At 40.7% G+C, this 24,261-nt stretch overlaps 2 protein-coding genes across 2 annotated transcripts; one reads left to right on the forward strand and one right to left on the reverse strand.

Moving 5' to 3' along the window:
- The first annotated feature begins 5,141 nt into the window (after nucleotides 1-5,141).
- On the forward strand, nucleotides 5,142-18,366 carry cep55l (centrosomal protein 55 like). Its single transcript, XM_071916489.2, has 12 exons — nucleotides 5,142-5,225; nucleotides 6,229-6,453; nucleotides 6,577-6,684; nucleotides 7,718-7,861; nucleotides 11,396-11,449; nucleotides 11,978-12,131; nucleotides 13,101-13,249; nucleotides 13,569-13,762; nucleotides 14,470-14,593; nucleotides 14,953-15,024; nucleotides 15,651-15,776; nucleotides 16,802-18,366. The coding sequence occupies exons 2-12, from the start codon at nucleotides 6,265-6,267 to the stop codon at nucleotides 17,012-17,014; spliced, it is 1,527 nt and encodes a 508-aa protein (XP_071772590.2). The 5' UTR covers nucleotides 5,142-5,225; nucleotides 6,229-6,264; the 3' UTR covers nucleotides 17,015-18,366.
- A 1,865-nt stretch (nucleotides 18,367-20,231) lies between these two features.
- Nucleotides 20,232-23,914, reverse strand: rbp4 (retinol binding protein 4, plasma). The gene is made up of 5 exons (XM_071916448.2): nucleotides 23,812-23,914; nucleotides 23,298-23,434; nucleotides 22,943-23,049; nucleotides 21,579-21,791; nucleotides 20,232-20,986 (listed from the first exon to the last, which is right to left on the reverse strand). The coding sequence occupies exons 1-5, from the start codon at nucleotides 23,911-23,913 to the stop codon at nucleotides 20,967-20,969; spliced, it is 579 nt and encodes a 192-aa protein (XP_071772549.1). The 5' UTR covers nucleotide 23,914; the 3' UTR covers nucleotides 20,232-20,966.
- Between the last annotated feature and the right edge of the window lie 347 nt (nucleotides 23,915-24,261).

Raw genomic sequence — 24,261 nt, forward strand, 5'->3', positions numbered from 1 at the left:
ATTTCCGATTTCAGTCTGAAAACTTCATCTCAGTCAGGAACAGCCTCTTCGTGAAGTTAAAACCATTTATTGCACAAATGGTTATACAGTTGTATTTGGCAGCACAGGTTCTGCTCTCTATGATGCTCTCCGTGTGAATCCAAGCAGCACGCTAAAGTAAGTTTCAGCGGGGAGCGCAATCAAACCCCCAGCAGTATACAGAACAGAACCCAGCAGACACATGTCACTGAGATATGGAATACACATCATTTTGAGAGACAAGCCTACAGAAACATACCATTGCAAGCGTATTGAATTAATAAGGGGTGAATGAGGAGCTGACGGGTTAAATGGACTGGCTTGATAAACGCATTGAATGTGATCTGTGTTTGTTTGGATCAGCTGACAATGAGCTGATGTGGCAAGCATGTCCTGCCTGAACTAACGCGATGCTTCATTAGTTTGGGAGAAGGCTGAGATGGAATTACAGGGGCTAACTCGCTCTGTTTGGTTTTCGTACAAACTTCAGTGGAGTTTCGACTGACACGGGGCTGAGTAGATTTGACTGAATTTTCATTTTGGGCTGAACTAGTCCTTGTTTGTAACACTACCCACATTCATGCCATGTAATACTCAATTGTACGGCTCTCTGATCTCAGCTTTGTAAATCAGTGTACTGACACATTCAGTGACAGAATTAGAGCCTTCCTCAAATCATATACTGAATACTTGTATATCAATGCACGCATATGTGTTTGTGTTTGTTTTTGTGTCATCACACGGTTTATTCTTTGCAACCTTTTTAGAAGTAACAACACGGGACAAGGGGAGGGGAGACAAATAGGAACAACACAGTATGAGAAAGGCAGTGACAGAAAAGACTGACAGATGAGCAATAGTGAGCAGCACACGCTGCACTATGTCACATGAAAAGTTCTGTCCTCGCTAACCTTAAATATCAAATGGTAACTGCGTGTCTGCCTTTGTTACTGTCTATCTTTATCCTTTGTTTCAAGGACTAGGACTGAATAAGACAGAGGAGAGAGACATGGGGAGATGAGAGGAAAGAACAAAAAGGATAGGAGAAGAGTAACAGCAAAAGGAGGGGAGTATTGCAGCAGCAAAAGGAGAGGATAATACACAGCCACAGCAGGAGATGAGACAAGAGACAGCAGGAGATTAGGAGGTAAACAGACGAGGCGGGATGAGCACATACAGTATGTAATATATCACATACAGCCTTTAATACAAGAAAGACCTGCAGGCCGTTGAACCGTGTTCGGAGGTGTCAGGCCTGCCCAGCTTTACAGTGTTGATGTCTGCAGCCATTGACACAAAATGTTATGAAATCATGTAGAGAGGACAAAGGGCAAAACACAAAGAGGCAATAACCAGTATCATTAAAATGAACAAAATGTTTAAGAAGTACTATATTCATTGATGTTTTTTTCTATCTGTGTGTTTATCTTCTGTACAACCTGCATTGGTCGAGAGAAAGAAGAAGAGGATGGACACCAAAAGAAATGAAAGGAGGCAGGAAAAGAATTGAAAAGAGACAGCAAAAGCAAAACTGATGAGAAGTGGTGAGGAGCACACTACGATATCACTTACAGCTTAAATGTGTTTATAGGTCTGTGCAGACTGCTGTTTTAAGTGTTTATCATGCTGCTTACTGTAATAGACCAATGTATGTTCGCCTCAAAGTGCACCAAGCTGATGCTTTTTGCTGTTCAAATAAATTAAAAAAAAAAGCAATTATCTCCCTGGGGAGGATGCCCCTGGGATCCCCAACTGTGGTTCTCTGAATCTGGGCTAATGCTGCCTTCAAGTGCTGTTGGAAATATCATAATTATGAGTTGAGTGCTCATGAATGAGGCAGCAAAGTGCTGAACATGACTGGGAAAGTCAGAATTTTCGAGTTGGCAAGATATGACATTTAGGGGCTGTGTCAACAACTGAAGGTGAAAGTGATGTATTTTATCATTATATGGGATTGTTCAGTATTATGTGTAAATGTAAATAGTAAATAGTTAGTATAGTTGTATGCTTCTATTTTCGCTTTTTGTTTAACTTCTGGTTTTCACACATTTTGTTCATATAGTAGGTTGTCCTCTTGGTGTTGAGGAGCAACAGCAGCTGCAAATACTTCGAGTTTATTTATATTGCTACAATTGCTAACAACAGAACTGGCAACTATGGACTCTGCTCACTCCTGTCTGCCAAAATCCATATACCTATGTTGTGTGTTATGTGTAAAATTATATTTATTTAACAGCATGTCACAGTAGAATTACGTTTTCTGTGTATTTTTGTGGGCAACAGTTGAGAACATTTAGGAACATAACATTATGAATCTCACAGTCTTACCCCTCAGTATGTTTTTCTGCTATGAACACAGCTGCTACTATTTTGCACATGCTGTTAATGTTGGAATCCATTTTTTGCACAGTCATTCATTGATTTCTACCTAATAGGTGTTGGAATTGTCGGTTTGAGTATACTTACATAACCCCCTTTTGCTACATTCTTATTCATTCATTAATTCATTTTCTCTACCCACTTCATCTTTTTCAGGGTTGCAGGGGACTGGAGCCTATCCCAGCATGCATTGGGAAACACCCTGCACAGGTCACCAGTCCATCGCAGGACGAACACAGATAGACAGTTACTCACATTCACACAATTTAGAGCCTCCAATCCAGCTGACTGACATGTCTTTTGACTGTGGGAGGAAACAGAAGCACCCTGAGGAAACTCCACACAGAAAAGACTGGGGCCGGGAATCAAACTCAGGACTTGCTGTGAGGCAACAGTTTGAACAACAGAGTCATTATGCTGACCCTTGAATTCTTATTTATATACATTATAGGCTATATTTAGATTATTTCGTTTTATACCCTTCTTTTGATGTATCCTATGACTTTTTGCTGCTGCCACAGCCCAATTTCCCCACAAGGATAATTCCATTTTCATCTAATGTAATCTAATGAAGGTGATTTGACCCATACGTTATCATACTTATGAGTGCTTGACCCTCTTCTTGGGGCTGCTGACACTTTGCCTCATCACTGACGTCCTGCTCTATGTGGGGCACATAACCTCCTGCACTGAAGGATTTTGTGATGTGAAGCTGGGACAGGCGTGTGCCTCCCACAGGGCAGCAGCCCAGCTCCTGGCTATAGGAGCAAGGCCAGTCAGTGATGCAGAGCAGCATGGGGTCCACTGCAGACTGGTAGAGCTGCTTGTACTCTGCTACGCTGCGGACATGGATCATCAGGGGCTCAGCAGACTCTGAGACACCAGCCAAGCTCCTCTCTGAGTCTGGGGAGGAGGGCCAGGCTGTGAGTATGGCAGTGTTGCGGATGAACCTGTTTTCCAGCATGCTCTCCTCCTGCTTACGCTCCTGCCCATCCCCCCTCCTCTTTCTTTCCTCAGCCGATAGAGATAGTATGGATGGAGAAGATCAAAGGAATGGGTAGCAGCAGAACAGTAAGCACTGTGACATACTGGGCAACTTTGCTTACAACAATGAAATATTACACTCTTGCATTTTTGATCACATTAGAACTTCATATTGGCCAGATAAATTGTATTAGTCTTTTCTGTGGTTTTACTTAAATTCTGATATGTTACCTTGTCATGTTTCCCAAAAGTTGTCTGGAGTACCTGCGCCCTAGGAGGCTTGCTGAGGTCTAAATTATCTAGGTGGACATGACTGTACTTCAGCCCTGAGGGAAAAGTCTTCCAGCAGCATGTCAGAGCTCCTCAGGACCTTGACAGGGCCAAGCAGCTGGGGGACATGATCACAGCAGAGACCTGGGAGCTCTTCTCTCCGCTTTGGCACAGGAACAAAATGTATCTTGTGCTGCCCTTTGCCCTTGCAGGCCATCGGCTCAGCAGTGGAGGGCTCCTGGTTGTCCATGGGACTCCCTATTTTCACACCATATTGCCTAGATTACGTCAAAGTGATAGCAGAATCCAGTTTCCTGCAACATAAACATACATGGCAAGTCAAATATTAGAGGAAAACCAGGCAACCAATCACGACCAACTCTAGCATTTTATATATGTAAACATATATAGATACAAGTATTTTATTTTATGTATTATTAGATTTACAGATTTTAGAGACACATCCAAAGGAATAAAGCATGAAACAAAATAAGATACAACAAAGTTATAGGCTACTACATAAAAACGTCACTTAGGTCAGTGGTTCTCAACGCGGGGTCTGGGAATCACCAGGGGTCCTTGAGGAAGTTCCAGGGGGTCCACAGCAAATTGATGAATCATTAAACTTCACCATTATTTCACTTACAAGTTAACACAATTAGAGAATTGGAGAACACAGAAGAATGACTGTTTTGATCATAGTTTCACTGTTATCGCTCTACCTACAATACAGATAGTCTTGGAATTCTGGACAAAATCATATCCAACAATAACAATATTCGCAGATTTGGGTTCGAAAGACATAATCTCATCAAATGGGGGTCCGTTTACAGTATTAATTTAGGGGTCCTTGATATGAAAAAGGTTGAGAATCAATGGCTTAGGTCACTAGGCTATATGGACAGTCAGCAGAACGTTATGAAGCCGGCAAGCTGTGCACTTTTACATAATGTGTTGTTCGTACAAAGTCTGGGTAAAATGCATCATGCACACGAACAAACAAACAATTAATATTTTTAAAACAAGCCCAAAAACTGCAACTAGTCAAAAAAAAAAAACAAGCCCAAAGTCGCTTACAATAAGTGTACATTGTAACTATGGTTGCCCAGCAAATCAGACTAAACCATAACACAATGTACGGACAAACCTGGCTTGCCCGAGCCAAATTGCGTCCGTCAGTTCGCTTCATCTAAACCAACGGACAGCCCGGCCCAATCGGGTTAACCCGGCGCTTAAGACCAGAAAAGAGATAGAGCAAAGAAACCTTCCTTATTGATTTAATTGTGGTAGTTACCATAATATAATATAGGATAATATGCAATGGTAGTATTCTGTATTAGGCTTGTAACGAACCTAACATTTCGATTATTTTCTGCCCTGCTCCGCCTGCCACTTAATATTCAAGGACACCCTGCCATTGCAAACATACGCACCCCGTCGCGGCTTGCGGACATGACGTCAAACGCGCTGCAATTCAAACTCCAGGAAGCGAAAGTACCGCAGTAGACAGCCGTTTTGTTTGTTAAAAATATCATCATAAGAGGATATCCTCGGGTGCGAAAGTCGCTTCGTCTGTGAGTTATGTTTTGTTTTTAGCTATATGAATTACCTTAGTTTTCATTTTCAAAATGGGCAGCATGTAAATGGTTTAGGAGTGAGACAATGTGACGTTAGTTGATGTTAGGTAGCTAAACCTAGGGCAGGTGCAACAACATTTTCAGTTTAGTGAGCCAACAATTGCCTTACTCGTCTGTCTTGTTAACATTTATGCAATGAGTTTCCACCTCTCTGTCTAATCATATGTCATTTATATTAAATTAACTGACGACGGAGAAAGCTGAGTGAGTGATGTATGCTGGTGAAATGAGTGAGTGAATGTAATACTGACTGTTAGGATGTTTCTGCTCAGTTATAAGTGAATCGGGTTTGTTCTCTTGAGGTTTAGACCCAAAAGACTGAATACGGAAGACGATCTGAGATTAATAAAGTCAGAATTCTGAGAATAAAGTCAGAAACTCAGAATCCTGATGTTATTCTCTTGATTTTATTAATCCCAGAACTCAAAATGTTCACGTGTCCCTAATCCTCTTCCGCAAGTTGTTGATACATGTAACAGTGTTTGGTGGTGTTTTGCGGCTGGGTGGAGGCAGAGCAGATGGTCAGAGATATTTGCAATAAAGTGGTGCATGGCCAAAAACAGTTTAATTTCCCTTTGCACAGAAGAGACTTTAAATCTAAGTGAGTTTGGTAAAGTCCTAAAATAAACTAAATACCTGGTGAATAAGTTTGCCTGTTGTATATTACTTTGTTGTTGTTTTTTGTTTCCTTTTTTATTTCATTTTCTGTTTAAGATTCAGTAGCACATTGTGCTCTCTGTCAGTGTTTTTGTATTTGACTTTGAGGTGGGGTGTTTGATAGGTCCCAAGGGTTTGTTTTAATCTTGCCTGTGCAGTCTGAATTTAATTTAGGTTTGATTATTTCTTATCCAAATTACATAAGTCAAACTAAAACTAATTACCTTCTGGTGAACTTTATATGAAAACAGACTTATAAATGAAATTGCTTGCCTCCCTGTAGTGGTCCAGGTTACTGTCTCAACACCACAAAGCAGCCATGACATCTAAAGGCGCCAAGGAGACTATCGTCACCAAGTTGGGTTTCAAATCCAGCAGCTCTGCCTCCAAGGCTGAGGTGGAGCTGGAGAGAGTCAGGAAGGAAAACACTCACCTCAGGAGAAAGATGGATGAACTGGCCAAACGACACATCAAGCCACCCGACTCGGACAAAAGCAAGCTGCTAGAGGTGAGGGAAGTGTTTGTTTTGTCGATGCCATGCAGCCGTGAGGATTTCTGTGTTTGATTTCAGGGTGTCGTCGTGCCTGTCTTGGCTGTCTGTCTATATGGTTTCTTATGTTAATGATTTCAGAGGATTCTGTCCCTGGAGATGCTGCGAGAAAGGAACAATCAGCAGCTGCTGGTTAAAGAGCAGGAACTGGAAACCCTGAGACAGCAGCTGTCAGCTAGAGGAGGAGAGGTACATCCACACACACACACACACACTCGGCACACAAACAAGACCAGCTGGAGTCCGTCTCTGGAGAGACATGCACATAAAAACCACATTTGCAGGAGAGAGGTATATACACACACCTGGAAATCCACAGAGACTCAGATAGATACGTGCACACACACACACACACACAATTGGAGACCCCAAGACAACAGTTGTTTTCCTGGGGTGGAGAGGTATACCCACAACTGTGTGTTTTAGAGCAAATTTCAATTTGTCAAGATTTTTATCATTTTTTGGCACAGGCTGTGTTGTTTTATTGGTGGCATATGTAATGCTGAGCGCAATCAACTGTCAGATGGTAAAATCATTCTAGAATTCCACTGAGCTGCCACAAAAACACTTTGGGGAAATGGCTTATATCGCATTTTGCACAATAGCCAATATTTAACAAGTTTAGACGGCCAGGCAGAAACTGCCTACAAATACATGCTGTTTATACTGTTCACTTGATGTCCCATTTACCTAGACATTAACAGACCAAAATATCATTCACTGTAGTGGGTCTATAACATTCATGTTTTGACAAGTTTTTGTTACTGTTGATGGTGTATAAATTGTTGCTATCGTTTATATGAGATTGTTGCTTACTGTATATTGTTTTTGTTGTAAAATCTGTTTTTTGTCCTTGTAGAATTTGCTAATGTTGTTAATTTGGGCTAGTCTGGGTGGCATTAGGGTAAATGTTGGAGAAGCATGCTGGTAACTGGAAGATCACTGATTTGTTGTGAATGAAATGTGAATGTGTAAAGTGAAAAAGTAACACTCTCCTCTCCCTCAACAACTATCATCAACCAAGGCGTTAAGCCGACTCAGCAGAGCTCCCTGCCATGTGACTGTATTTATGTGAAGCAGATCATTGCTGGGAAAAGAGCCTACATGCTTATCAAATCTTCTCTTGTTAAATGTCAAAAAATCAGGTTGCTATTGTTGTGAAAGTTGACAGTGCTGTTGTGGAAGCTACTGATGTCATTCATTTTGATATTGTGTATTTGAGGTGGTGGCATCACTGCAGGCCCAGCTGGAGCAGCGGAGGAACGAGGCAGCGCAGAGAGACAGGTTGTTCCAGACCCTCTCGGAGGAGACGCAGAACCTAAAAAACAAGCTGGCCGCCCTGGAAACGCAGCAAACGCAGGCCGTGGTGGGTTGATCAACTTTATAGCCGCTATACGTGTCTAGATATAAACTTTTTTTACATTTATTCTCTTGACAATTAAAAGAAAAAGGCTTTTGCACACCTTTTTAAAGGTGACAGGTGCACAGGAAAAAATTAACTAACTGTGAATAGATAAACTATTCCCTCACAGTAGTTCCCTCACTATAGTTGCACCAGACAAGACCTTCATCTATGAAGCGTCGCATTGAAATAAAGTATAGCAAGTATAGATGGTGTGCGTGAACTGTTTATCTATTCAGAGTTAATTCTATTGACAAGAATATTAAAAACACAGCAGGAGATGATTATTATAGCTATCCTTGAGGAAAAAAAGTTATTTTATTATAAAAAAAAATCTCAGGTGCCCAGAGTGGATTTGTCCCTGTCGTTTGGCTAAAATCAGATGCCATTTCAGTGAGTGAGTAACTGACTTAATTAAATCAATATGACACAACTAAAATCTAACATTTCTGTCAAAGACTAAGACTATGACTAAATTCAAAATTGGTGTGAAAATTACCACTGGTCATGGAACAGTGTTTCCTCTACATTTGAATGGTCATGACAGGCGACACTGTCTAGAACTGCAACGACACCTTTTAAAGGTTTTCATTCGTATTACTTTCGATCTAGAATCTACAGAATGTGCCGTTTCACAGGCCTTTCTGCTGCAATCATGGGAAACACAGATGCAGTGATTCCTTTGTCCACTAGATGGCAGTGTCTGATCTCTGATTGCTTTCCTCAGCTGCTGACGTAATCCCTCACTCTGGAGTCGCCCAGCCAATTGCAGTGTTGAATATTCAGATGAAAGCTGAAGGAACAAGCAATATAGGGCTCAAAACAAGACCTTGTTAAAGTGAACACAAGTGGCACACAAATAATTATTGTCTTTTGGGTTTCTTGGAGAGCAGCAGAAATAAGGATCACTTTGATCACCAAGTGCAGTCAACATACAGGAATTTTTACATTTAAATATTCTCTTGATTCTTTTTCATATGAGGGCAATATGGTGTTCTCTTGATATTATAGTTTATATAATCACCATAGCCTCTGCTCATGCTGCAGCGGCACTGATCTGTGGTTGGGATCTCCTTCATTATCAAAAGGCAGCGCTGATCCCCAGTCAGCCCGGCTCTCCTCCGATGCTTTGAGCACGGCAGGCTCTCACTGCAGCGCGCCACGTAAAGAACAGTCATCAGGATTCTCCCTGGCTTCTGGAGAGGCTTAGGTGGTAAAGTCGCAAGTAAGGAGGTTTTATTCAGGGATGAGGTGGTTGAAGGCTCGAGGATCACACACCTGCCTTTACGGACAAAGTTAAGCCTCTCGGAGCCCATTGTGAAACTCTGAGTAAAGAAAAGGCATTCTTCATTCAAATATTTAATGTAAAGAAAAGATTTTTAAAAAAAAATGCCTCCCAATTTTCCTGTGAGACTTTTCATGCCCCTCTCCCGGTGTTCTCCCTTGGTGTCATTTCTCCTGATTTCCTCCCAAATTTTACAATATGCTCATTTACTATGCATGTTGAAAATAGTAACACAAAAAATCTAGACACTATCCTATCACTGCTGTTTCCGAATGGTCAACAAAAAACATTACACCAAAAATGTAGTCTATAATAATAAAAATAATAATAATGATAAATAATGTAGTTAGGCTACATTATTAATTCAGTGGTGGTTGGAGCCAAAAAGAAACGGAGAGTTGGAAGAAAAAGAAATGTGCCTTCAAGTTTCAGTTGTAGTGGAAGGATTTTTCCAAGAAATTAAAAAATGCAGATGCAGTTTCTGTACTATAGTTTCCTTGTTATGTTGTTCATAAAAAGTCACCAGAATCCAGGAAATAAGGTCTCTGAATATTAAAATGTTCTCAGGCACGACTCCCACACGCCCCACCTGCTTTGGTTTTGAAAATCTCTCTATTTCTGGACTCTGAAGGTTGGCAAGTATGAAAAATACCGAGTACATTTTAGATTTCATTTAGGTGAGGCATCTAAAAGTTTAAGAGGTAGTGAACCCCCTGTTTACAAAGTGTTGGTGTGATAGGAATAGATTCAGTGTTTAGTGCTTTTAGACACATTAAATTTATAGCCATGTCTGATTTCAGTATCCTCACACTGCAAGTGAATTTTCTTATCCTCACGTCTTCCTGGTAAAGAAAGTAATTTTCCAGGAATGCCCACCACCCTCCAAGCTCTTGGCTTAGGTCGAAAAGCATTACTGGACATAATCTGGCCAACAGACCCACCGTCCTCTCCCTCCTCCCTTCCTGGACTTGCAAAAGCTATTAGGGGCTTAGCTTATGGGACATACGTTTAAATCCATCTGGAAAAAGTTGACAAGCTCATGATGCTTGCCTGGTCAAGTGTAGCACTCTTAGCAGCTCACAGGGCCTTAGCAAAGGAGATGATCATGTAGTTTCCTACTGTTGTGACGGTGCTATGAAGGGCTTGTCTGGGCTTAGGCTCTGGGTGCGATCGGAGATGGAGACCTCGGGGTCAGGGAGACAGAGTTATGAGATGACTGACCGTCGTCTAGGAATGGATGTCGAGGGATTGGCCTCAGGGATGCGGCCTGGGAGAGATGGAAAGGAAACTTCTCCAGAGGTGGGACCAGTTCAGATGTTTTCCACTAAGAGAACGGCGTCCTCTGCACAGTGGTAGCTCTTTGAAGTCCAGGATGAATGCAAAATATAGAAAAACAGTGCACACATTGGTCACTTGCCCCAGGGGTTTTCGTCCTTGCTGTCATGCGCTTCACAAACGAAAGCCTCTAGTTCTTTGAGGTGGAAATTTGCCTTGCTCTCTGCTTCTCATAAAGGGTCAATCATGTTTAGATCTGGTGACTGGGGAGGCCATGGAGGCATTTTACTTCACCCTAGTTAAATGCACTCTTGAATGTTTAGCCATGTGTATGGTGGCATTATCCTCTTTGAATATGGGAATTTCATGAGGGAACAGTGTAGTGTGCACCTGGTCCTGTAAAAACAGCCTCATATTCCTTGGCCGTTATCTGAACATGCAAGAGCGATCATTAAGAGCGATCATCGCTCTTAATGACTCCCACAAGATGGCTGCCCATACCATTTCACATCCACCACCATGTTTACCAGCTGTCAACAGACATTTTGGGTTGAATGTATCCTTTGGCTCTCTCCAAACTAAACATAAACCTGTCCTGATTTAGTAAAAAGAATGAAAGTGCCTCATCAGCCCATATTACTTTTTTCCATTGCTCAGGGAACCAGGTTTTGGCCCCTTATGGGCAAATCAATACCATTCTTTGTGTCTAGGTTATGAGTCATCAGGACTATCCATGTGCCAAATTAGGAAAAAAAGCATGCCTGAGTTATTGGACTGAATGCAGAATAATAATAATAATAATCCGTACCCCTAACGCAGTGGTGACCTAAATATAAGCTTATTTTGCAACAGCCATATCTAATGGTCAGTGTTAATGCCAGTGCATGTCAGACCTGGGTCCATGTGACCGAACACTTGTTTTTTTTTCTCTCCAACAGAATGGTCAGGTGCCTCCTGGAGACTTGGCAATGGTGCAGGATCAGCTGAGAGATGTGAGTCCAATCAGTGATGTTGATTGTGTGTGCTTGCCCGTGCTTGTTTGTAATTTCTTGTGCATATCTGCTTATCATTGACCAATATGTTTCAGCCAAAGCCTTGTAACTAGAATATTTTTGAAGGGTTTCATTCCATTACACTCTATTTGGGGGGAAAAATCATTCCCTGAAGTTCATCATTCAACATCTCTAAAATATAGAGGATCCAGTCTATAAAAGTGTTATCATTCTTCCAACTAAGGGATGTAAGTTACCAGCTATCCTTTAAAAAGTTTTCATCTTATGCTATTTGTTGTTTTTTTGCAGTGTTTCCTTTTTATATTCACTTAGCAGTGGTATGGAACAACCAAAATTACCCCCACCCCTCACGTCTACAAAAAATCTACAGTACTCACTGAACACTGAAATGTCACTTTTTTTTTCAATAGTGGCTATCATTTTGAATTGAAACTCTTCATCTGCAGTTGGATGGTTCTGATATCAGAAAATAGTATGTAACACATGGTTTGTGCTTCTTCCCACCAGGCTCTTGAGAAGAACCAGCAGTGGCTGGTGTATGACCAGCAGAGAGAGACCTACGTCCAGTCAGTCGTGGCTCGCACAATGGAGCTGGAACAGCAGCTGGCCCAGGCCAACCAGGCGCTGCAGCAGCAGCCAAAACATGAGTCCAGTTCAGACGGTGAGAGAGGGACATTTAGGAAGAATTGAAGTAGCTACTTATATTCTGTGGTTGCATATTCCATTTTTTCTATAACACCACTGCATTACTTGGTTTGACATTTGAAGTTGAAACGCATAACTTGTATGTAATAATATTAGTCTGATCTAGTCTTAATTATGTGGTCTGATCTTATTTGGAGTTTTCTACAAAAAGGACGACAGCAAAGACAACGATCAAACTAAGAGGCCAGCTCAGAAGGAAATTAGGAAAAATGATGCAATTTGATTCAGATATTAGTCTATTCAACCACAACAACAAACTCAAGGAGGCAGGCTGAGAGTTATTACAAACTATTCTTGAACAACAGCAGCACAGTGTAGCTCAACAGTGAAGTTGGCTAAAGATTTGGCAGGCGGAGTTATGTACTTAGTCATTTACTCTAGTCTTGTCTTGTGTATTGCTCTCTGTCTGCTAAGAGACCAGTTCAGTTTGTCACCCAGAAGTACCTCACCGGGCCTCAGTGGTTGTGTTGAATTTGTCAGTTGCCCAAATTGGCCTTCATTCTTCAGTGCACTGTTGCCAAATCTGCATTTTAAAAGCAGATTTAATGCTTTACTTTGAAGTCCCCCAGGTCTCATCATGGCCTCCCCTAGCCTAGTTTATGTCTGTCTCCACAGACCCATAGCCTAAAAAGTTGTGAAAATGATGGACCTGGACCTGTTCACACCTCCAGAAATTAAATGTTTATTTTCTGGAACTACATTTCATTGCAGAGTTATACTTCCCAATATTCTGCTTACTGGCAACATTAGTTTGGCATTCTTGGGTACTATTGGGACCCTGACAAACCCTATCCCAACTTTTTGTAGATGGATAGTGCTGCCCAGCCCCAAAAATCTTGGTTCGGCTCTACATTTTCATTTTAGACATTTACCTGACACTCTTATCCAGTGCATCTTGCAATAAATGACTCTTTATCTCCCGCAGCCCCGGCCAAGTCAGCACTCCCAGAGAAGAGTGCTGCCAAACTTCAGGGTTACTATGACCAGTTGCTGTTGGGGGTACAGAAAGACCTGGAGACCCAAAGGGATCAGGTCGTCAGGGCCCAACAGGAGCTGCAAGTGCAGAAGGAACAGGTAAATACTAGACATAGGGAAGTGTTTTATTTATTCACTTATTACTGCAGAGTTCTTTTATCCCCAATTTTTGACTACTGACAACTCCCATTCGTGTCTAATGAAGATTCCTCTAACGAATTCACCCTTATTTTTGGCAAGGATTTACTGTGTCTCTGCATGCCCCTGGGCTAGCCTTATCATATTCCTCCTACATACCTTAAAGACAGACATCCTTTTTAATTTTCCTGTAGAACTCTATTGGGGAAATGAGTAGGGAGAAACAAGTAAACGTTTGGAAAAAGTATTGGATTAATGGGATTTTTCTGTGGCTCTGCAGACATCGAGGGCCCAGGCGGCGCTGCAGTCTCAGAAGGAGCAGGTCACCAGGCTCCAGGAGGAGATGTCAGCGCTGCAGGGGAGGCACGAGGACAAGTGCAGGGAGCTGTCGACCTTCCAGAGGATGTACGGGGAGAAGAGCACGGATTTGGAGGAGGCCAAGGAGCAGCTGCAGGCGGAGCGAGTCAACAACAGGTAGAGGGTCCCCAGACAATCCCGACTGATCACGTACCAGGATGTGTGTGCCCAAGTAGAACCTAATTTCCACCTCTATGGCCAGACAAATATATAACAAACCCAACCCACAATTTACTCTATTTGGGTCCCAGACTGAAAAGGTTTTACAACCCTGGATCTGTGTAATAATAAGATTTTATTGGTTTTACACTAGTATTTTTTTTTATTTTTTTTATAGATTTTATTGCACCATTTTAACCTTTTCAACCCTGCCAGTCCCACTGGTAGGGCCATCATTACAAACACGTTTCGCGGCCAAGCTTTGTTCAAATCCACAGAACATTATTTTAAATTCTAGTCAAGATCCCAAGGTTTCCAAAGATATGGCGTAATGCTGAATTACAGGGAAATGTGAATAAACAACACATCTAGATTTTTTCCATTTGATGTATTGGTGCAGTGATTTAAAAAAAAAAGGCGTCTAGGGTTTGAATATTTCACTCAATATAAGTGTGCTGTAGCTTCAATGAAGCGTTGGAAAGAGCAGATACAGAATATGTATGTGACATTGTTGTACAATATTGGAAAAAAAAGTTTTCTGACTTTGAAGCTACTTAAGGGGAAATTTAACGGGAAACTCGAGGTGTTAAAAGTACTATATTAGTAAAGCGGATTCTTCTCAACAATATGTGTGTGTGTGTGTATTACGTAAACCTCGCTCCAAGACATGCGGTGTGTGAGGAGAGGATGGTGTCATCTGAGCGAGCGGACAGGATGAGAGGGGAACTGGACAGTATGGATGTCAGACTGGAGGAGGAGAGGAAGAGATCTGCTGAGCTGCTACTGCAGGTGACACTCATATTCACACATCGCATTTAGTCGCTCATTCACCGTCGTCTAATCATTCGCTCACGCAGTCGCTCATACTTTCACAAATTCACTTACGCATTCACTCATATTACCTCACACACCCATCATTAATATTCCCTGTCTGAAGTGAGCACTCCATTCAGAGAAAGAGGCTCTGAGGATAAAAAATGTTAGACTTACTCCTCTAACGTGTATCAAAATATTCTTTTCATAACTGTTAAAAGGCATGAGATTTTCATGTTTTAGGCAAGAATATTCAAATAAAATTTCATCCCAGTGTTACTTGAAGGTTCACTGGTTACAAAGAGAAATTTTAATGATGACCTTAACCTTCACAGGTGAATCTGCTGCAGAAGTCTCTCCTGAGCCAAAACGAGGAACAGAGGAGAATAGCGGCACTAGAGCAACAGGTAACATTTGGCATTTGCTTTACAGAAAATTACCCAGCAGTTACAGTACACACAATTGATTTGATGAGGCACACAAATTCCTGCACAAGTAGGTCCGGTGCAAACACACATTTTATGTGTTCAAACCCGTATTCAAATGTGCCATGATGAGAGGAAAGTTTGTTGATTGTGGATCACTGCACTGCAGTATTTTGCATTTTGCATTGAGGATTCAGAACAAACAGTGCTGCTCGTTAACCTTCCTCATTATTGTGAAAATTAAAAACATCTACAGATGGATTTAACTGATTGCAGCAACTTTACAGTATGTACTAGGGATGCACCTATCAGGTTTTCCAGTGCTGATTCCAAATTTTATTTCTTTATTTTTTTTATTTGATAGCTGATTGAGATGATGCATTTTACCCAGACTTTCTACTAACAACCGCACATCATGCAAAAGGTCACACTAAGCATAAATCGTAAAATTCCCATTTGTTGAACATGAATCAGAACTTGTAGATCTTGAGAAAATGGATTGGAAACTATTTTAATAGGCAATGATTTCACAAACATAATGAAATATGCACTCGTACCACATGTGCAATTTAAGTAAGCTCTCTCTCATGCTTTTTTCACTCCTTGAGATCCAACTCTCTGCCAAGGACTTTGAGAATGAGAAGATTGATCGTCAGAGCATGCAACACCAGTTGCACAAGGTGCTGAAGGAGCTTCGCAAGGCCCGTGATCAGATAACAAGACTGGAGTCTGCTGTAAGTGTTGTTGGAAAAGATGTTCAGTTTCAATTTCTATCATATTTAGAAGTTACATAAACATGCAAAGCCTATGAAACTTCAAAATTCAAATTATAAAAAAATCAAAATTCTGCTCATCAAAACCTGATGATTATTGTTCACCATTCCAAAAATATGATTGAGTTATCAAACTGTTTCTATTTTGTAAGCAAAGGTCTCTAGACAACTAAGTATGCTTGTAGGTACTTGGGGGCGGTGGGGAAGGCGGGGTTTGTATGCATGATTGGAGTGAGAGAAACTAGGTTGACTTTAAAAACTCCACCTGTTAACACCAAAGTGCTGTGGTAGCACAGTGTTGTTGTAGCTAAGAGAATGTGTGGATGCTCAGCGCACCAGCCTCCAGCTGGTTGATGCTTGTTTGACTTCTTACCGTACCGCCTGGTGTACGAGCGCAGACTGTATTTCCCTCATGCAGTGCTCTTGGGACTCTGCCGCCTAAACAGTGCATATTGTAATTCCCCTAAGCACTGTGCATGGCAAAAAGCATTACACACGAACGAACAAACTAACACGCACACAGAGCCCCACTCTTATTGAGGTTCTCTTCCTGAGCACCCAGAACGTGAGAAATAATCAGTGGTTGTACTTTCATGCCAGCAATCATTTTATACAGGTAGATATCACATTTTTCAAAGGGTGGATATTTCATTTTGGAATGAAACAAATCAATTTTTATGCTAGACAATTTTTTGTAGTGATTGCTTGGTCAACTGACGGACCTGGGCCATATTGTATTTGCAAATGCATGTCATGGTTTGCTTCAGCAAACTCAGGTGCCTGATGGGTTGGGTTTGCCACATAGGACAATACACTGACAGTAACTGACAACATACCTTACACTATCTGCATTGTCCGTGTGATTCTCCAAGCAAGATAAAACAAAAAACACAAAGAGTTACTCATAAAATTACCATTTGACCTTGGTCTGTTGGCTGATTCATTGTTCTACCCTCTTCTCACTGCTGCATCTTTTTGTGTTTCAGAAACAGCCAAACTCTCGTTTCTCAGAGCCCAGCTCCTATAATAAGCTGGAGTTTGAGCGGCTTACTATCGGGGACCCTCCTGGCCCTACATCCCCCTCCAAAGTCACCAACCTCTTGGATGAGAGTTTCCTGGAGTGCCCAAAGTGCCGCACCCCCTACGCCACCAGCCAGCACAGGGAGCTCCTGGCTCACATCGACTACTGCTTCGCCTGAGGTGGAGGAGATAGTAGATCATAGGCTCCGTTTAAAAAAAAATATTCCATCCAAGTTTTATCACTGAATTTTAATTGCAGCAACAAAAGTAAACGTGTAACAAAAGAAAATGACTTTCCAAAATCACAGCATGAGACATCCTCATTTTTCCATGAGCAACATTGTAGCCATCACTACAATGTGTTTACAATGTGAGGATGTATTAACTTGTGTTGTGTATTCACACTCCTCCTCCTCCTCCTCTACCCTTCGCTCGTATTTAACAGCCATTTGAGTCAGAGGGAAAATCTTGAAGCACTGACGAGGTCGTTTTAAACCATCTGATTTATTCTAATTTGAAAAACAATAGCAGTTCTCTTGTGAATAAAAGCCATTTTATTTTCCAAATGTTACTCTTTGATCAGGCAAGACTGTTTCAGATGGTAGCTAATCCATCCTTTATTTTTGATTTGGGGTTTAGAAAGAATGTATCTCACTTCCAAGTGGTTGAGCACAGCACCCCAACTCCAATAAGTAGTTTGAAATGCTACTTCTGCTGTTATAATGAATACATAATATAAATTGATGACACATTAACAAATGAGACACAAATATGTTCCAAGTTTGATAGAGTGTGTGCAGTTCCTACTTAAAAGACTTATTTTCATTTCAGTCATTTCTGCAATAGCTTGTGCTGGATTGTCTCTTCCTTTATGGCTTCCTTAAAGCCTAAGCATACTGGTTTTGAGAGATTATAGGGCTACGTATGTATAATTTTGATGGGGAATCTTCTATTCAACTAAGAAAAGTTAATATAATCTCTTTAAAAAATGACAATTAATAACAAATGCGATATTCAGATTGTTCTTTGGCCTGAAAGTGGATTAAGCACCAAGAGAAAGTGGAATGCATGCTTTGGATCTTGGCATTCAACACACAATTAAAATTTAGAGAGCTCTATTTTTAAATGAATGGGAATCGCAGGGCATTTGTACCATTCTGCATACCTCATGGTCAAATTACCTTAAATCATGCTAAATCAATATCTGTTTTATGCTACAAAAAAAATGTCACCATGATTCCCATTAACTTAGAATTTACAGTATTTGCTGATATTTGTTGATTGTTATCAGAAAACAATACAATGTACTCCAGTTTCAAAGAACTATCTGATCATCAATTGAAAAAGACCCATTAATAATCATTGTATATATTCATCCATGGTGTCCTCATGTTTTATTTTTTTGAATACAGTCATATATATTTTTGGAATTATTTTATGAAGCTCTTAGTGAATTCTTAATGTCACGATATTTTGTGTCTCATGTGTTTGGTACAAGTATTATCCTTAGGGTGTTTTTATAATAAGTGAGTGACTACAATTTTATTTATGCAATCGTGATGGCTTTTTTGTATCATGGGATATACATTATTATAATTTGTATAAAAGTTTACATGCCTGGCTAATTTCTATTCCTTAGGTAAACCAACAGCAAAAGGACAGTTCTTCCTTTGTCAGTTTCATCTATTGATGTGATTGATACATGGGTAGTGTAGAAATGGCATATAGAAATCAGTAATATTGCCTTCAAGCTGGAATGTGCATTTTCCACTGTGACAATATTTTGAGGTAAAAACAAGTTTATAAAGAACAAAAGCATAATGGGAAAAATAACTTTTAAGGGATTTTCTTTTTTTAGGATTTCTATTTTTGAACATGCTGTACAAATCCCATTTACTTGCTGATATATTACCTTTTTCATGTCTTTTTTTTTTTTTTTTTTGTTCCTGACCACATTCATGGTCAGTCATAATTGTTGACAAAACCGCCCATTTAAGTTGCCTGTCATGTTGTTTATCACGTCCCTAGCGGTTGTGTTCCATCACAAAGTGTGGCAGTGTTTATCTATCTAGTGTCTTGGTGTACGGGCGAGGTTCACTTTTATCTCCGTCCTGACTTTTCCAGCCCGCGGCCCTGTAAGGCTGGAATGAGATTGCACGAGTTAAACCCTTGTATTAAACTATTTAAGGAAGGGGATTAGTGAAGGTCCTCTTGGTAGGGGAAAAGGGGTTAAGGTGCCTTTATTCCTGCAGCCCTGGCAATGTGACCGGATCGACTTAGCAGGACAGACGGACACTAGAGGCAACTGCTGTACTGTCGTTCTATTCAGATGGTTGGTGTTTTGTTTTGACTTGGGCTATCTGTCTTTTTATAGCAGTGTATTTGAAGAAAACATATATCAAAGAATCATGTTACCTTTTGTTTTTGACCAATTGGCTACAACTACAAATAATGATAACCTACCTACGTTTTGCTCTGTTCATTTGATTATTTTTGTTTTATTGTGTGCTCCAAAGCTGTTTTGCCATACACTGTACTGTACAAAAATGTGCAATAAAGATGTAAATCTCCTTTCAACACAACAGTCTATTGTCTTTTTCACTGGTTCCCATCTGGCGCACCAGAGTGTCTTGGTGTGAGGCCAGTAGTGCTTTGAAATTCTGCTCAAATGTTGAGTAAACCAGCGTCAAACAAAATTAAATTAATGGAAAATCAGTTTAATGACACTGTAAACAAACTTTTTCTGTAAGTTAATACAATGCGAGCCAAGTGCAGAATCTTTGTTTGCTGGCCTGGTCAGATTTTCGAGCAACCCAAAAGACGAATTCTGTTCATGGCATTTCTGTTCCACCAGACGATTCAGAGTGGAAAGTGACAGCAAAGAGAAAGGCATGACGATGAACTCTCTGTGTCTTGGCATTTTGTTGTACCACTGAAGTATACTTTGATATTAAAAAGATGGAAATCACCAGTGTATTCTATATTTAACGTGTATAACTCATATATCTGATGTTCCAGTCCTTAAAACTTAAATTTAAAAGGTCTTCTATAGATATTCCTATAGAAAACATTTTTGACAATGTTTAAAAAACTTTATTTTTGTGACTTGATTTCTCTAGTGAATGTCTATGAGGGAGGGTGATGAAGCACTTTTTATACCCCTGGTTCTATTTGGTTTAGTTTATTTGCACACTGATAAAACAAAAAATAAATCACAAATTTGTGCAGGTGAGATACTCGCAGACCTATTGTTGGTGGGTTCCCACTTAATATATTATATCTGACTGAGTCCAAGGGCAACAAAATAAATTCATCATTTGTGGTCTTGGAATACAGATAACCATTTCAGTTTTATCAAAACATGGGAAGAGACAACACAGTATGAATATTTTATTTCAAAAACTGGTTCAAGAAGACTACACCATACAATCACAGAAGAAACAAAACTAGTATACCCATATAGTACATTAAGTAATACATAAGTATGGTTTAATAACAATGCCTGCTTTTGAGCTACAAGACACATCCTTGTTCTCAAGTGCTGATGAGGGTTCAGCTCTGTTGACCCTTCACTGAGGATTTTCTTAACTGGTTACTTGTCACATTGGCTTGAACAGTTCCTAAATGTGTTTCTCTGTGACCTGAATAATGATTTAATCCTTATTGACACCAACAGTTACTGCTGGTCGCAAGCTAGCAGGACCCACTGGTTTCAATGAGGTGCTAACAAAGGTGGGAAGCTGTTTTTGCGTGAAGCTCCTTTGCAAAAAAGTGACATGTGACAGATGTTGAGTAAAGAATGAGACTAAAAGTCCCACAATCCCCTTTACTACTGGAAAACTGACTCCAGACCAGTGTCAATGGTCAACTTCCCCCTGTATTTACAGTGTTGATATGTTAACATAACAGCTTTGTATTTTTAATTCTTTTAAAGGAGAGTGGGCGTTCCATTCACATTTCGTACTTTTATTCTTTATTTAGATAGGGAATTTAGAGGGAAAGGAGCGAGGGAGACAGAGGAGGGGAGACACAGGACAGAAAGCTCTGGTGGGATTCAATCCTCGGCCAGCGGGGACACACACTGTCCCAGAGGCCGGTCCTTAAAAAAGAAAGTTCCTGAATGTAAGCAGATCAGCTGTTCTGGCAGAAGCCTGCAATGAAAACAAGACAAACATTTTACTTCCTGCAAAATAAATACAACACAATAAATATAAAAACACAAGAGTGCGTGTTTATCTCACGCAAGCGAGTAATTACTCTAATCAACAGTAAGTCATAGCACCTTTTAAGACTTTGCCTGCATTCATCAAGATTTTGCCTGACAAAGCTGCTGTAGCCGTGAATGTGATACCACTTATTAATTCCAGAGCAAGATAAAGCACACATGTACTGCTGATCTCAGTTGAAGAGTTTCATTCCAAAATGAGACATCTGCCATTTGGCAAAAGTTGTATAACACACTGTTGTATAACACACTTTTTTTCCACAATAGATCCATAGTGTTTTGGAATGAAACCCCTCAATTACAAATGAGACTATCTCAACAAGACGATAAGGATTAGAATGACTATGATTGTGTGTTGGTTGATAAGGGCTGATTACTGTTAGAGGCACTTCTGATTACTCCTCAACTTGTCAGTCAATCAATCAAGTTGGATAACTGACTCACTCACACAAAGAATGAATCAATAAATCATCAACAAAGCATCTGTTCAACCCATAAGGGAACTGAACTCAACCCACCGTTGTGATCGACGCGTCTGTATTTGCCGAGCAGGCAGAGCTCCTGCTTCTTCTGGGTGACGATTCGCTGGTCCTCCGGCCTCAGGCCTGTTGGGTGACGGGAGAAGACGAAGGAGTAGCTGTCTTCGCAAGTGCCATCATAAGCCACCGCTCTGCAGGAGTAGTGGACGGCGTAGTTGTCGTAGTCGGTGTCAATCACCCAGTGTTCGTCATCTGAGAGGTTGGGTGTGAGGGTGGGGAAGAAGCAGGGAGGGTGTAAGGGGTAAGTTACAGGGAAAAGGAGGGGAGAGGGAAGGAAGGAAGGAGAGAGTTTTGATTTTTACCAAGCCTTCATTGCACAATTTCAAAAGCATGTGTATAGCTTGCATAGGCTACAAATAGTCACTGAGATTAATGTAGCACAACAAAATGCACCAAAATGCTGAATGTGGGAGGATGGGGCAAAATGAAAAATATGCTAATGGCTTCAATATACTGGTCAGTGTTGTACACTCGCAAGTATGTCTCAGTACTCTGATTATATGGTTTCTTGTTCCTTAGATAAATGCTGTTGTATATTTTGTCATGCGTTTTACTTCAAGTGGAGGTACATTGTCCTGTTACATTGCCAGTGTTGACTACAAAGATGTCTGATGTGTCACTCCAACAACTATACAACCGCGAGACCTTCAGAGTCTTCTCTGTCACAGTCAGTCACTTTGTCTTGTCTATGTGATTAAGTAAGAGACTCTAAACATTTTCCTGTTCTCAAGCAACAAGGGAGGTCAGAATTATGGTCTACACATGATCAGAGGTAGACACTGACAACAAAACAATGAAGTTTCCTTAAGAACACAGAAGTTTGGACCATCCTTGTTCTTGATATTCTAGAGGAGAACGTTGATTTCTCTAGCAAACCTCCAACACTCATTGTTGACTAATGTAAATTGTGACTCAACCTCATAATTTATAGACTTTGATCAGATGGAAGAAGAAGTTCCCATCAGTAGCCATTCCTATTAAGCATTTGGTTTGATTCGATTTGCCAGATGCAGATTCACAGAACAGCACATGTTGCAGTTGATGATTAAATTGAATCAACAACAGTGTTCAGAGGGCAACAACCTCTTTGGCAATGCAATCGAGGATAATATCAGTGACCTAGAACTGCCAAGTGCGCCTGGTCATAACTACCTAGACTTTTTGTTTGTTTGACTAGTCTAACCCAATTAAAAGGGTAAGAGAGCTGAGGTGACCTGACAAAATTGATGGAAATGATTGTCACAAAACTTGTTTTTTCATGTTGCGCACCAGAAATCAACCGACTCAAGTGAGAAATTAGGTCCTGTCAGGTTCAGGCTTAAATGTCAGGCTGCACAACTTACTTCCACTCTGCAGAGTGGATGCAGCTCCCCAGTACTTCATCCTGAACTTGGAAGGGTCAGGAGTGTCCTCAAAGGTCGCAAACATGTTGGCACACACCTCCCATTGGCTGGAGGTCAAAGAGATAGTAGGGAAAAAAAGGATGGTGTGACAAAGTGGAAAAAAAGAAGACTTATGTAAGCATACCATAAGTCATGAAGTAAATTAGAGAAATTCACCAGGACAATATGCATTAAGTTAGCTGAGGTAACTTCAATCAGAGTCAAACATAAGTTTACTTGACGATGTTGAGTGATTTGAAAAAGGTTAGTAAAACTGGGGGAAATGTGAGTCATCACAGGACAGAGCAGAACTCACTTGAGAATGATGACTCTGCCCTCAGCAGTGGCGGTCATTTTGCCATCTTCTTCGATAGTGAACCTGGCCACGATGTTGTCGAGCAGGAACAGGCCCTCTGGGTCCTTCTTGGCTACAGCGTACCATATCCCTGCATACTACGACAGAGGAGGAGAAGTCCACTTGTGGGTTCACTTCACACTTCACTTTATTTAATTTAAAGTGAAAGTACAACATACAGTATATTCATAGTGAAAACATGAATGATCAAAAATAAGATTTTAAAAATGTTAAACCTAGAGTGCTACTACAAAATTACTCCTGGGATCAAAGTAAAACTCACTATAGAATAATGAAGCTTAACTTAAGATGCCAAAACTGCAAGAATCCCAGCATGATTTCCATACAAACAGAGGCAATATGCCTCTCCACCTATGACCAAAACATTCTGAGGGCAATACTATTAATACAAATATAAATAAGGTGATGTTCTCTGTATTAGTCCTTAATAGATCTCTTTAGACTTGCCACTCACATTGCTCCTGGTAAAGTTCTGCATGACCTGGATGTTGGCCACCTGGCAGTCCTGTGCCCAGCACAAAGCCAGGAGACAGAGGGCCACAACGTACCGCAGCATTCTGACTCTTCCTCACAGCTAGACAGGAAGAAACAAAGAAACAAATTTCAAAGGATGGAAGATACAGCAGACAGAGTGTGAGAGCCAGAGAGAGAGACGGAGGGAGAGAGAGAATCCCAGGGAGGACAATCATTTTTACCAGTCACACTGCTAGTTCACTTCCACTCAAAATCCTCCATTCAGCTGAAGAGCAGTGCAATAACATTCCATGAAAATATTTCTCTACGTCGTAATAAGTAACTAATTAATCAATAAAAAAGATACTCAGAGTAACCAACAACGTGAAACGTGATCGAAAAGGTTAAAATGAAAAGCTGTCAGGAAAAATATAACTGCAGCAAAAACTAT

Source organism: Centroberyx gerrardi, chromosome 20 (assembly GCF_048128805.1).
Source record: "Centroberyx gerrardi isolate f3 chromosome 20, fCenGer3.hap1.cur.20231027, whole genome shotgun sequence".
Lineage (NCBI taxonomy): Eukaryota > Metazoa > Chordata > Actinopteri > Beryciformes > Berycidae > Centroberyx > Centroberyx gerrardi.

Bases quoted from the DNA above. Each gene is read 5' to 3' on its own strand.
- cep55l (XM_071916489.2), top strand. From the start codon at position 6,265: ATGACATCTAAAGGCGCCAAGGAGACTATCGTCACCAAGTTGGGTTTC. The intron at 7,862-11,395 runs GTGGGTTGATCA...TCTCTCCAACAG, and splicing joins CGCAGCAAACGCAGGCCGTG to AATGGTCAGGTGCCTCCTGG. The intron at 14,594-14,952 runs GTGACACTCATA...TAACCTTCACAG, and splicing joins CTGCTGAGCTGCTACTGCAG to GTGAATCTGCTGCAGAAGTC.
- rbp4 (XM_071916448.2), bottom strand. From the start codon at position 23,913: ATGCTGCGGTACGTTGTGGCCCTCTGTCTCCTGGCTTTGTGCTGGGCA. The intron at 23,435-23,811 runs GTGAGTGGCAAG...CCTCTGTCGTAG, and splicing joins AGAACTTTACCAGGAGCAAT to TATGCAGGGATATGGTACGC. The intron at 23,050-23,297 runs GTGAGTTCTGCT...TTTGACCTCCAG, and splicing joins GGCAGAGTCATCATTCTCAA to CCAATGGGAGGTGTGTGCCA.